The sequence below is a fragment of the Corvus hawaiiensis genome, chromosome 15 (assembly GCF_020740725.1).
Source record: "Corvus hawaiiensis isolate bCorHaw1 chromosome 15, bCorHaw1.pri.cur, whole genome shotgun sequence".
Lineage (NCBI taxonomy): Eukaryota > Metazoa > Chordata > Aves > Passeriformes > Corvidae > Corvus > Corvus hawaiiensis.
In genome coordinates this window covers 550,532-564,469 of record NC_063227.1, presented here as the reverse complement: position 1 = coordinate 564,469, position 13,938 = coordinate 550,532, and the positions used below count along the sequence as shown (strand labels likewise).

At 53.6% G+C, this 13,938-nt stretch overlaps 1 protein-coding gene across 3 annotated transcripts in view; it reads right to left on the bottom strand.

The window, feature by feature from the left end:
- Window positions 1-13,938, bottom strand: part of PPP2R2B (protein phosphatase 2 regulatory subunit Bbeta) — a 67,544-nt gene that overhangs the window by 3,430 nt on the left and 50,176 nt on the right. For all 3 annotated transcript variants that reach the window (XM_048319944.1, XM_048319945.1, XM_048319946.1), the window contains 5 exons: window positions 12,114-12,211; window positions 10,642-10,807; window positions 9,191-9,303; window positions 3,061-3,238; window positions 1,640-1,804 (listed from right to left, as the gene is read on the bottom strand). In XM_048319944.1, coding sequence (XP_048175901.1) covers window positions 1,640-1,804; window positions 3,061-3,238; window positions 9,191-9,303; window positions 10,642-10,807; window positions 12,114-12,211 — 720 coding nt within the window. The remainder of the gene's footprint in view (window positions 1-1,639; window positions 1,805-3,060; window positions 3,239-9,190; window positions 9,304-10,641; window positions 10,808-12,113; window positions 12,212-13,938) is intronic.

The following is a 13,938-nucleotide window of genomic DNA, read 5'->3' as shown; positions in this document are numbered from 1 at the left end:
CAACCCCTCACCAAGCCCTGGGGCTCCAGTATAGTGGGAAAAATTTATATGGGCACTTCAGACATTATCTCTACAATGCAGAAAAGGCACTGCCCACAGCAGGACCCAGAGCTCCAGCCGTTCATCACTGGCAGAAACCTGGAGGCTTTTTCAATAGAAGAAGTGATAGCAACAAAAAAAATAAAGACCTCAGGCAGCCAGAAAGCGGCTGAACCCAGGATGTGTCTCTGTTGCTCTTAACAGGTCAGTCATGAGGCACTGGTCTCCTTGTGAGGGCTCCATCACTGGGTGCCTCTGGGAATGGGCAGCAAGGCCATGGCCACCTGCTCCACTGTGGGATGTGTGGACCCTTCTGGGTCCTTGCACTGGCAGCAGCAGGGGCTCTGCTGGCACTGGGGTCCCAGCACACAGGCAGTGCCATGACCAGGGTCCCAGCACGCAGACACAGAGGAGATGCCAGGGTGGGGGGTCACAGCCCACACACAGCTGGTGCTGCTCAGTCCCTGAGTGCATCTGTGAACCAAAGCCAGTGGCCGGGCAGGGCAGGAGCTTGGGGCAACTATTTTTGCTTTGGGCTGAAGGCTTTTGTGTGGCTTTGCTCCTGCTGCAGAAGCAGATCTGGGCTGCTGAGCTCATGGAAAGGATTTCTGAGCACTAATTCTCTCTTACACAACAAACCTACTTTCTCTGGCACTGAGCGGGTGCTGCCCTGCCCGTACCAGCTGCCTCTGCCAGCTCCCTCCTTCCTTCCTTCCTTCCCAGCTCCCTCTCCAAGGGGAGCAGACTGAACCCTGAGATGGCCTGAAAGGCTGCACTGTCTGTGGGATGATCCTGCTGCTCAGGGGCTGCTGGCCTTTCTGCCTCGTGCCCGTGGATCAGCAGCGTGGCTGGGGTTCATCCAAAGGCAGCACTGTCAGACACGTACAGGGAGGACGGACTGTGGTAGGGACACTCCTGCAATGTCAGAGGGTGAAGCTGCAGCTCTCCGTTACCTGACCACAGCAGCTTATGTCTACCCAAAGCTGAAGATGCTTTCAGCAAAGAACAACCGTCCAGCAGCACTGCAGCACCGCAGACAGCAGGGCAAGGAGGAAGAGGAGCAGGTCCTGGGGGAAGTGGGCTGTGCCTTGAGCCTGCAGTTCAGGAGCTTGGCAGGTACAATCACAAGTGGCTCTTCAAAAAAACAAGTGGAAAGCCCAAAGCCTTTTGCTATGAGGAAATAACTGCAGAACCCCAACAGGGCTTTTCCTCACTTTTCCATATCCTTTCCAAACAGGATTGCTTTTGCTAGCATTATCAGCTGCTTCTGTAATCCCACATCATTGCCTCTGAGTCTGTCTCCAGCACTGACAGCTCAGCAGTGGCTGCACATTGACATCCCCACGACCCCTTGGACCCAAAATATCACTGTGGTGGTTTTAACCTGCTCCCACAAAGGTGTGGGGCCAAGACTCAGGGGAAGGTGCTCCTCTCGGACACAGGCAGAGGTGTGTGAGGGTGAGTGGCCATGGGGACCGCAGCCTGGCACACCAGGGGGAGAAGGGGACAAGGTACTAGGGCAGACCCAAGCCCAGGCAGGTCTCCATACTCCCTTTTTAGTTCTTTTTTAACCCAGGGGGCCCGTGGCGGCCACACTCACACTTGGCGTGGCGGTCGCAGAGGGCAGCGGTGCGCATGTCGCACAGGCGGATGGTGCCCTTGCTGCTGCTGTACACGAAGGTGTTGCAGTGGTGCGGGTGGAACTCAGCAGCCGTGATCACCTCTGTCAGCTCCTCCATGTTGGCCGGCTTGATGTCCACGATGTCTGGCAGGGCTGGTCAAGGAGCCCATACAGCCCAGCCCAGACCCTGCGCCCCTCCTGCTGATGTCTCTGGGCACCGGGGCTTCCCCTCACCCCCTGCAAACCGTGTGTCCTGGGCAGGCACCACCACCGTGCGCAAAACCGCAGCACGGAGCGGGACCAGCTCACAGCAGCACAGGGGAAAGCCAACATTCCGCATGTCTTCTGCTAAGCTGGGAACCCCAGCTCTGGTACCACAGCTGGAAGACCCTCCGCAGGGCATGAGACCTGATCTGCCCACCCACCCCAGGCCTCAGTAAATGCCTTTTAGTGCAACATTGTGGCATGGTGAGTAACCACACTGAAAACAGCAAGGGCAGCAAAGCCCAAGGCACAACAACCAACAGAAAACTCCCAAGTCCCTCGAGCCATGTGAATTCCCTGCGGTTTGACACAGATTTAGTGCTCCTCACCCTCATCCTTGAAAATAAGCAGGCACCACAGCCCTACTCTCCTGCAGCCACTCAGAGCTCCCACAACCACATGCCTGTGACTGCCAAAATCCTCCCCATCTGCCTAAACAATGCCCCAGGGATTTCTCAGCAGGAAACACCATATAAATATCACCAATGATTTGTGCCCTGTGTTATTATTTCCGATGTGGCTGTTACAAGGCTGACTGTCACAACCTCATTTGTAGAGTGGTGACTGGCAGCCTGTCACCCGCTGCAGGGTGTAACGGGGCCGCACCATTAGTGCTTCCATCTCCCCTAAGGCATCTGTCTCCTCCATCACCTGCACATCCCCCTCCCTCTCCCTGCCCCACCAGACCCTGCAGGCAAATTCAGAAATGTGTCACCCACACATCGGGTGACAGCAGCAGTGGTGGCAATGCCAGCTGAGCCCTGTGCCGTGGAGGGAGTGGCTCCATGTGACTGCTGGATGCATCTCTGGACACAGCCTGGCATCCCACCAGGAGCACAGGCAGAGATGAGAGGGCAGTGCCTTGATAATGACCCGTGGGACTGGAGACCTCCAGCGCTCTGCAGTCAGGTGCCCAGCAGACAGCATTATTTCGTACTCCTGAACCCCTGCCAGCCTTGCCAGAGGGGGAAGCTCCTGTACCGAGGCACCACAACCGGGTGGGGGGCTAAGCCAGCTGCTGCACTGCCCGCTCTGTCCCCATCCCCATGGGCATGGACACGGCCCTGCCGCTTCCCTTGGGAAGCACCTCACTGGGACCCACGGCCGTCCCCAGAACCACACACACCAAAGGATACTAAAACTTTGATTTGTGATTTCGAAATTCCACAGGTTTATCCTCAGGTCATCCGCTGACATGTAGGTCTCATAGTCGCTGTTGACGGAGATGGAGTTGATGTGGTAGGTGTGTGCGTTGGCGAACACCCTCCGCGGAGTGGCCTCCACCATCAGGTCCATGGGCCGAAGCACGGGCACCTGTGGGATGAGGAGCAGAGCGTCGGCACCCAGGGACGGGGTCCAGCACCTGGCATGGGGGAATGCCCTCACAGGGTCTCACAGAGCTCTGGCTGCCGGTGCTTCTACCCACCCACTCCTAACAGGCTCTCTCCAGGGAAACCTAATGCCTTCCCAAGTCTATGACAGGAGGACAAGCAGACCCAAAAGCCATCTAATTTTGAGAGAGGCTCCAGGGTGGTTAGAGCACAGTGAAGCAGTAAGAGCCCAGTAGGTTCTGATCTTGCTGCAGCAACTGTTCTAGCTTTGAAACAAAAAAACAACCAAAAAACCTCTTTGCCTTATTTTGTCACTGTTAGCCAGGATCTGAAATTCCTGGAGCATTTCTGACGTTAATAGATTTTTTGAGAGAGCCAAGTAAGCACATTTTTTCTTTAAACTTTTTTGCATTTGTCTCATAGCAAAGTGATGGAGGTAAGAGATGAGAAGGGACAGAGGGAGGAACACACAGGCAGGGACAGAAGGAAGGACCAGGAACAGAGCTGTGGGTGTTTGCCTTTAGACAGATCAGCATAACCAATCGGGGATGGGGAAATGCAGTGGGGACCATGTGTGTGAAGAGTGGGGTCGGTAACAACTTTGGACACAGTGCTCTGAAGGCAACTTAATACACCAGGAATGTGTCAGTCCATGCTCCTGCTTGCCAGTGAGCTGTTCCCTCCAGCTACTTCATTACTTGTATTATCTGTGTGCTGCCTGAAGAGATTTCCCACGGCTGCAGAGGTGGGGATGGGAGTGACAGCCAGCTCGAGTGACACGAGAGCACTGGTGCTGCCAGCTCAGAGCCTGAGCCTAATGTGACGAGCCTGCCCGCTAATTCCACCTGACACAGCCAATGATGCATCGTTTGCGCTGACAGTTCTGCTCAGCCAGCTGGGGACTGGGGACAGCAGCTCGCGCCTCGCTCGGGGACCACAGGGACTGGCTGTCAGTCCGACCGTCGGAACACGATGGCTGTGCAAAGAGAAAGGGTTCAGTGACTACGCTGGGCCTGGCTGGGCATGGAAACAAGCACAGCAAGGGCTGGGGCAGGGGATTCTGCTCAGCGAGATGACCCTGCCCAGCACAGCTCGCGGTCAGACCCTGGGCTAGTGCCTGTCCCCAGTCTGGGCAATCCGGGCTGACAGCAGCACCGTGGAGCTTGCAGCTCCCGGTGCCCCAGCACGATTCCCTACTCACTCCTACAAGGCAGTCACTCACAACCACTGAGCTATGACAAACTCTTAAATCGAGAACATTCTCCACACATTACTTCAGAGCCAAGTCCCGGGGAGACTTTTTTATGTCTGGGACTTGGCCCATCACCAGGTAAAACCCCACAAGAGGGACAAACCTGGTTATCCATGAATGGGTTTATAAAGCAGGGATTTTTATCTGCTCCAGTGGCAAGAATCTGCACTGAAATATGGAAACCAGCCTGCCCACATGCTGCAAGCTTCTGCTTAAGGGTATCGGCAATGAGGATTTCACCCTGAAAACACTGAAACTTTGAGGCAGGAGCAGTCAGGAATTTTCTGGGAGCAGATGGTGAGCTTGTTCCCCAATAGCAGCATGGGGATCCTGCGGCACAGGGGACCCTGGCTCGGGACAGCCAAGGGGAGCAGCTGCCCAGCCAGGCCTCAGCCATAGTGGAGACACCAACAAATGGGGCAATGTGACAGCAGCTGGAACTGGGTCCTGTGTTTTTTTGAAGCAGGCACAGGCCAAGTCAGCATCTGCCCAACCCACCCAGCTCAACCAGCAGTGCCACAGCAATCCTGAACAGCAGAGACCTCCTTGCACATCCCTGCTCCAGCTCCAGAGCCCACCTCAGGGCAGGCTCTGGTGTCACACACACCTATTATTAAATGATAACTCAGTGTAACAAAGCGCATCAAGTACACAAAAAGACTGTCAAAGAAAATGAAACATCAATAAATTCAAGTACTTTCTGTTTTCAGGAAGGGGGGCAATGCCAGTCACTTTTCATTTAAAACAAAGTGAGGCTTAATTTTGATTCCTGCTTTTAGCAGGTACCCCCGGCAGAAGACATCCCACTCACTCTGAGCACACATGACACTTGATTCCTCTCCCTGTGTCTGGTGAAGGCTCCCCCTATCCTGAATTAATGAGACACTAACCCTTTCTTGAGCTGTAAAACTCATTTTCTCGATGGCTGGGGTGGAGAGAGATGGCATGTCCCAGCCCCTTCCCACCACTGCCACTGCGTGTCCTCCTGCCACCTCCAGTCCTGAGTGAAGGTCCACAGTGCAGGGGACATGGTGTCAGTAAGTGCCCCCACCCCCATCAGGCTTCCCCTCATTGTCAAGTTGGCTGTCACCAACTGCTCCCTGCAGAAAAGCTCTACGTGGCCAAGCTGTCCATGTCATTCACAGTGCCGTGACGGATGTGGCCTGTGGAATCACAGAGATTCAGTGTTTCTCAGGAATGCCTCACCTTCTGCCCAGAAGTGCCACATGGCAGCAGCATCAGCAAAACACAGGTCAATACATGGGGGAAAGGACCAAGGACTCAGCTCCTGGGATGGCACAGCCACAAACCTCCCAAAGCCCATGGCCCACACATGCCAGGTTTGAGCTGCCCCTTACTGGAGGTCAGATGGGGACATGGAACTCCCATACAGCCCTACAGCAGGATAGGACCCAACCACCGGCACGCAAGGTGAAAGCAATGATGGGGAATCCTCACAGGATACACCAGAAGCCAGAAAGTCCCAAAGGGTGTGAATATGACAGGGCTGACTGCACTGGGACCACTCACACATTTCTGTGCAGTGGAGAGGAAGATTTTGCTGCCAGTTACCTCCATGGAAACCCTCTGGGCACGATGGACTGCACTGGACTTACGCTGAAATCCCAACCTGAGCCAGAGCAGTGGCCATAAGAAATCCCAATAAATAATCCATTAGGTGTCTACCAATCCCCACCTTGCCAGGGTGACCAGCTGCAGCCACAGCTCTGTGGTTACCTGACAGGTGTGGCAGAACCGGCTGCAGGCAGCTTACCCTGCGACCTGCTCATGGGTACCACTGTGCTCGCCTTGACCAGCCAGGCTCTGAATTGGCACATGGGGAGAGCTTTCCTCGCTCCTGCATCCACAGCAGGACACGCATCCCCCTCTGGTGAGAGCTGAACCGCGGCAGCGCCGGGCCAGCACAGCAGCAGCGCCGGGCCAGTGCAGTGGGCGACCGCGCAGCCCCGCTCCCCCAGCCCAGTCCCCTGCTCCCCACCAGCATGGCCAGTGCTCAGCGCGCTCTGCAGCCTCGCACAGGATTTGGCCAAGTGGGATTAGTCAAGATGAAGCTCGGATTGACCCCAGCCCTGAGTCTCCAAGAAGGAAACTGTAATCCGGTCCCTGGCAAATCAGGGAGCAGAGCAAGCACTCAGGGATAAATCCAGTGAGTTTTCCACCTGCCCCAGCAGCTGAGCTCCTCCAGCAGCTGAGCTCCTCCAGGCACACTCCCCAGCATTTGTTTCCTACCTACATAAGGTACATTCTGTGACTGCCCAATGCCACCTCAAGATTAGTATTTTGCAGAGGAAATGAGCACCAAGCACGATTTTCATGACAGACTGACAACTTCACACTGCTCACATTTTGTCACATTTGACCTGCCCTGTGACATGCAAAAGGGACCTTCCTGCAGGAGGACAAAGCCGCTGCCTCACTGCTTGTCCATGCAGCTGACGGAGCTGTTGCTTCCATCTCTTGTCCCTGCCTTGTCACTGAAATGCTCTGGCAGAACATATACAAGGAAAAGAGGCAAATCTCTTTGCTGAGGCAGAAAGGCAGCAGCAGCACAGCAGACCTCCTCCGAGGTATCTCCCATCACAGCCACTCTGGGGCTGTTGTCAGGGGAATCAGATGCAATGGGGCACAGCACAGCCTCCCTGGGAAACTGTGCACGGGGGCCAAGAAATCTGAGTGCTTCAGCAAAGTGGGAGATACAAACCAGGATTTATGATGGAATTTGCTGGAATTGAGAAAGTGAAGTGGCAGCTCTTAAGAGAGGGCTCTGTGACAGCTACAAACACGAAGAAGCATGCACACAACGGCCCTGCCCACTGCACCCTCCCACAGCAGCCGGTGCCCACTGGCTCCATGGCAGGGCGCGCCTGGGGTGTCACCCCAGACTGACCCGTGCTGTGAAGGACCAAAGCAAACACGTCCTCTCTCTGAAAAGGTTTAAGCCCTGGATATTACTTGTGTTAATTCTCTCCTACATACGTCCCATGGCACAGGTACAGCGAGTGGTACTCGGGGGCACACCGAGGCTGTTGCACAAGGTCACAGGGCTGCAGCTATTAGACTGGGGGCAATTCAAATCAGCAGAGCTCTTCTAACGACAGTAAACACCTTGCTACACAGCCTGAGCAGAGTTAAATATTCCTTTTGCACTATGTGGGTTAGAAATTCCTCAGAGGATGATGCTCATCAAGTGCATTTAAACCATTAAGCCAAATGGGTGAGAAATTATGGCAGCAAGGTGCATTTAAAACCCTTTTTCACTTGTCTGTGGTTGAAAATTAAACCATGGATGGATGTGGCTTTAATTTAAAGCACAACCATCACAGAACAATTACACATCAGATTTACACCAAGCTGCAGCAAAATGGTTACAGCTATGTAAATATCTGTCTAAGTAAAATCATCAAAACATTTGATCAAATGGGGCTGGTGGAAGACTCCTCAATCTTCTGTCCTCAGGGACCACAGGCACTGCACAGCAGATACCAATAAGCATAACACTGAGCACTTAGAGCGTGTTTAACCTCCCAGTGCCCTGCGCCTCTGCTGGGCTGCTCGCCAGGAGCAGGAATGGCAGCACCTGATCCCAGTGCAGTGGCAAACACCAAACAGCAGCTGACTCCTCCAGCCACACAGCACTGAGCTGCTACCAGGAGTGGATGGGCTGAGAGTAAAACAAAGGCTGAAACTTTCAAGGCAGTGAGTAGACTCCAACTGTGTCCAGTTCTCTGATTTTTTAGTACGAATTTCTACAGGGGGGAAAGAAACCCCAGGGCCTTCCCGGTGTGTTTGACTAGAGAAGGAAGCACTACCTGGGATAACACCCTTAACACTGCTGCATTTCCAAATCCTCCCTCCCAGCCTGCTGAGGGCTGACAGCCCCAGCTCTGACAGCCAGATGCCAAGCAAACCTCTCCAACGGGCTGTCAGGTAACAGCATGTTAGGCTGGATATGCTGCCTGAAACGTTAACAGCAGATACATATCTACATGAAATAAATGGTCTCCTGCTCTGTAAAGAAAAATGCTGCCAGTCACCAGGAGCAACCCTGTACAGTAACAAGAATTAACCTCCTGCCCAGGGTTCTCAATGGCTTCATGCACAATGGAACTGGGACCCACCAAGTGAGGCAAGGACAATCATAGTAACAATTTCATATGTATAAATATAAAATGCACAAGTACTCAAAATGCAAATTCTGACAGGGTGTTAATAAATTACAAGCTGGTCTGGTCTGATTAGTGTCATGACCAAGAGGAAAACTCATTTGGATGAAGTACTTCTGCTCCTACAGCAGCAGCTGCATGTGGGAATGCTCCAAGAAGGGAGAGCTTCTGCCCTGCCTCCTCACTGGGATGGGCACAGCCCGTGGGGCAGCACAGCACACTGTGGCACTGGGGTACCAGACACGAGACAATGCGGCGCTGGCAGCACGTCTGCCTAGCGTCAGCCCAGCCCGGGCATCCACGGCAGCTCCCCAATCCTCTCCCATGCCCATGCACCAGTCATAGCACCGGCCTCTGCCACAAGGATGCCCTCTGACACCAACTGACCACGGCAGGATGGCATTTCAGGTCCCATGGCACACAGGGGACACCAGCAGCAATGTTCATCCAAGTCCTGCAGGGAACGGCTCCTCAGCCGCCATGGTCCCCCCACACTCACCCGCAGCATGGTGATCATGGAGGGGTCTCGGAGACGGCCATCCTCATCCTTGAGGTTGTATCCCTCCGGTCTCTTGTCCCGCTCGCTGACCTTCCATAGCTTCACAGTCTTATCTGAGTGAGGAGAGAGGAGAGGATCATGGTGGCTGCTCCCTGAGCCACCCGCTGATGGACATGCCAAGGCCACACTGGCTGGAAAAATCTCCTGTGTCCCCCAATGCCATGTGCTGGAAGTGGTGATAGATGTACCTGTCCCCACAGCAAGCTGCTGCTCCACAGCCCTGCAGAGGAGCAAAGATGTGCAGGGCACACTGGCCCTGGACATGCCCCAAAAGACATGACAGGGTGTCTGTAGCTCACCCAGAGTCATGCTGACATTCCCCTTCCAGAACTGTGCAGAGCCCAGCACTCACCAGGACTGAAGGCAGCTCCCACCCCCTGCAGCTCCCTGTCTCCTCCCAGCACCCCACCCCCCTGTGCCACAGAGCCCCGGAGAAAGAACACCAGGAACACGTGGGGTTATTCTGAATAATGGTGTTTTCTTCGCTCCCTCCTGGCAGGGACTCCATCCATAGTTTATCATCACTTCCACCAGGTTTCATACAAAACCCCATCATCCATCTTCATTTTTTCTCTTACACAGCAACTCCAAAGCAGTGCCAATTAATTTTGTTTTTATTAACATGCTCTATTGAGGGGGGGTTCAATACGAAATGTTAGTGTAACAGTAAGAACAAAAAGAAACAGCATAACCCGGGAGTACTTCCAAACTAATTGTTTTGATAACCTGCCTGCATATGGAGCACCCTCCAAATGGAAGGGTAATATCCCTGTTAATCAAAAAACTATTTAAAAACTCAATTAACAGAACATTATGCTGTATAATTAATCTTCATTGCATTTCAATGATTCTCCCCCAAATGAGTTTAATAAGTCTTTGAATTTTATTACAATGATCAATAGAGTCAATTCTGTAACACAAAGTAAGTTGGTTATGGAAGATAATTAGACCCCTCCTTTTCCCCTGAAGTAATTAAGTCACATCCATCTTAAGGTGCCATTCATCCCAAGTAATATTCCTAGATCCTCATGATATTTATCAGAACATAACATGGAACTGCTGAGCTGAACACAACTGCAAATTGAACCAAAACACCTGCAGTTTATATTAAAAAAAAAACAAAACCAAAAAACTACCAGGATCCTGAGACTAAAAAATTTAAGTTGTTGGCAGGGAAGAAGCCTCCCTCTCTCCCTTGAAGGAAAGGGCTGCCAAGAAATACACCTGGTGCACAGGGATTGAGCTCTGCCAGACCAATTCCCCCAAGACACCTGTGTTACCCTGCAGGGAGGGTTTTCAACAAATATTCCCCAAAGAAACACCACAGAGCAGACTATGCCTGGTGGTGGGAGCCCAGGGGCCTGGAGCAGTGGGGCGGCATTGCCACGTACCATTGGTGGAGAGCAGGAAATACGCCGCGTTCTGCTGCGGCAGCCATCGTATCTTATTGATCTTCTCCTCAATCTCCAGGCTCTTCAGGTAATCGAACTCTGGCTCGTGGCTCTGGAAGGTGCTGTAGACATTGTACTCTCCCCTGCGGTGGGGCTGGTTCTTGCTCTGCGGAGGGACAGGGAGGAGCTGAAGGTGTTGGCACCTGGCTCAGGGCCCTCTGGGGTTTGTGATGGTGAGTGCAGGGCTGAATGCCCAGGCACAGCCTCTTCTGACAATACTCCTGGTGTGCTCGGTGGGAATGGAGTAGGAATGGAGACGAAATGGAGAGGGAATGGAGTGGAAACAGAATGGGAATGAGAGGGAATGAAGCAGAAACAGTGAGAATGGAGAGGGAATGGAACGGGAACACAGTGGGAATGGAGAAGAAATGGAGAGGGAATGGAGTAGAAACAGAGAGGGAATGGAGAGGGAATGTAGCAGGAAAGGATCCCACCCCACTGTTTGTCCCTGGTGAACAGCTGGGACTGAGTGCCAGCTCCTGCCAGGTGCTGAACTCAGCCACAGAAGAGCTGCTGGCAGCAGCTACAGGTACATCCACCCAGCCTTGGTTTGGGTGGATGGGTGGAGCCCCACACATCCCTTGAGCAGGAGCTACGTGGATACATTCGGAGCAATGCTGGAGGCTTAAAGTTCAAGAAAAGCAGTAGAATAATGAAATGAGAGGAAAAGGAGAAATGAAATAGTGCTGGAAAGGCTGATGAAGTGTATATACATGTGATGGCTAACTACTGAGTTCTCTTCAGCATATGTAGAAATATTTTTAAAGCTTTAACCATCATCGAACTGTGACACATCTCATGCCCAGGTGTGATGCATCCCTTCCAGCACAGCTGAGGGCAGGTGCACAGTCCCGCTGACTCAGGCCAGGCCAGAGCAGCTAACTGGGACAGCTTCGGAAATGGCGAGGACCATCCCAGGTGGCAAGAGCTGGTACAGCTCCCCCAGCCAGGCTGGCCGGCTGCCCACCAGCGCAGGGCCATGTCGAGGGCTGAGGGCCAAACACACGCTTCTCTGGCAGGCACAACTTTCAGCTTCCAGCAAAGCATTTGCTAGCATTTCCTGGGCAAAGTTTTGGAAGGGAAATGTAATTCCTGTATCCACCTACACTTTCCAGAATTTTGGTGGTATGAGGGGCTCTTGGGGTGGTGTCATCTCCAAGACGGGCACTTGCCACACACTCAGATGTGCTGCCTGATCCCTGTTACACTTGGAGCAGAAGAATGCAGAAAATGCGATGTTTGGAAGGTGTTTGGCAGGAGAAAATCTGGCCCTGCTGATGTTAATAGTTGCTTTTCAGTTCGTAGTGCGCCAGGAGAGCCCTGAGCTTAAGAGTGACGCAGGCGGATTAGGGAACAGCAGGACACTTCACTTAAAAGGATAAAATGGGCATTTTGCATTCACTGGCACTTACCTCCTGCTCACGCTGAAATATTACAACGCGGCCCCCCTTGTCCCCTGTTGCCAGTAACTCTCCAGTGTGGTTGAACTCAACTGTGGAGATGATGTCAGCTGGTAAAAAGAAGACAAAGACAATTTAAGTAACTGCAGCCTGACTTCCACAGGCATCCAGAAAGCACCATTCTCCATACAGCTATGTGCCTCGTCGGTGCTCTGTACCCTGTGGCAACTCCATAAATCCCTGGTTTTCTATTGTCTCTAACACTAAACAGGCCTGGCATTTCAGAACTATGTGGCCATGAGCCCAGACCTGCCTGGTGTTCCTGCCCCCCTGCCCTGGCCTGTGCCCCAACACCGGTCCCAGTGGGATTTCCAGGCACTGTGCCTGTGCTAAATGCAGCCTGAGGACCACTGTCAGCAGCAGGGGCACAGGGCTGGTCAGTGCAGTATGGCATGGCACAGCATGGCACGGCATGGCACGGCACACTCCCCTCGTGCCTTGGGGAGTTGCCCGCACCACTTGGGGTGACACGATCAATTCCTGGGACCTGGGGATGGCTTGGTGCCAATGGTGCCCCCAGCACCTCATCTCAGCACCTGGCTGATGGGCAGATCTTGCTCCTACCCGGCCCTTGTGTCACCTCCTGCCTGGGGTGGTGGTTTGCCTTCACCCTCAGAGGAGAGGGCACAGACAAATTAAGGCCCCTTCGTCCTCTCTCCCTGAGCTCCCCAGGCAGAACAGCTCAGGTGACCACATCTACATTTCTGCTTTCCTCTGCCCATTGCTGAATCTCCCATTGCCTGCCAACGTAAATTAAAATGATGCCTTTCAGCCCTCCATCAGCTGAAAAGCCACTGCACTTGCACCACTCCCCTTCCCCACAAACCAGGGTGCCATCTCCAGGGTTCTCAGTGGCAGGAGAAGCCAGGGGACACACAGGGACCTGTAACTGCAAACGCTTTAATCTGCAGTGTTTACCCTTGAGGCAACGCAGGCAGGAGCTGCTAATGATTGGATTTATTTGGCCTATTTTTAGAAGAATGTCAGAGGTTAATTCCACGGCAATTACTGCCCAACTGGTGCTCACCCACTGCCTGGGGAGCCACACTCCACCAGCACAAAGCTGGGGAACTGGAAGAATGACTGCAGCCTTGGAGCCTCAGCACTGGGAGCAGGATGGATTCTGCGATGAACAGCACTTGGCCGTAGCAGCTGCCGGCTCACTCCTGCCATTTGCATTCCCTGCCCTTCTCACTCCTGCAGCACCAGGACTGACAGGGTTGCGGCCCAGGGCTGCAGCCTCAGGAGCTCCGGGAAGGGGCAGACCCCGGCGCTGCGCACGCAGGCCATGGCACTGCCCGGGCTGTGGGCACCTCGGAGCCCTCCGAGCACTGCTGTGCTTCTTCCTGGCTCGGAGCTCTGGTGTGTACCCGCAGAGAAAGCCTCGGAAACACATAACTTGAGTTGCCCCTCTTCCTCCCCATGAGTTTTATCCCTCCCTGTATCCCCAGATACAGACTAGAAAGTTACCTCAGCAAATGAGAAAAGACAAAATGCAGCGATTGTCCCAGGCTCCTGGTGCAGCTCAGAACACCACTGAGGGTCTGTCTTCCAGGACACCAGCCTAGACAGCACGCACACCCCGTGCTGTGGCATCTCCCAGACAGGGCACCTCAGAGCCCCCTCACACAGCCACGGGCTCCCCCAAAACTACACCTCTGTGCCCCGGACAGCATCTCAGCTGAGCAAGAGACTCCAGGCGGATTTGAGAGTCAGAACAGACAACCCATCCTGGCAGTTGTGCGGCACTCACCAAAACACACACCACTGTTCACCA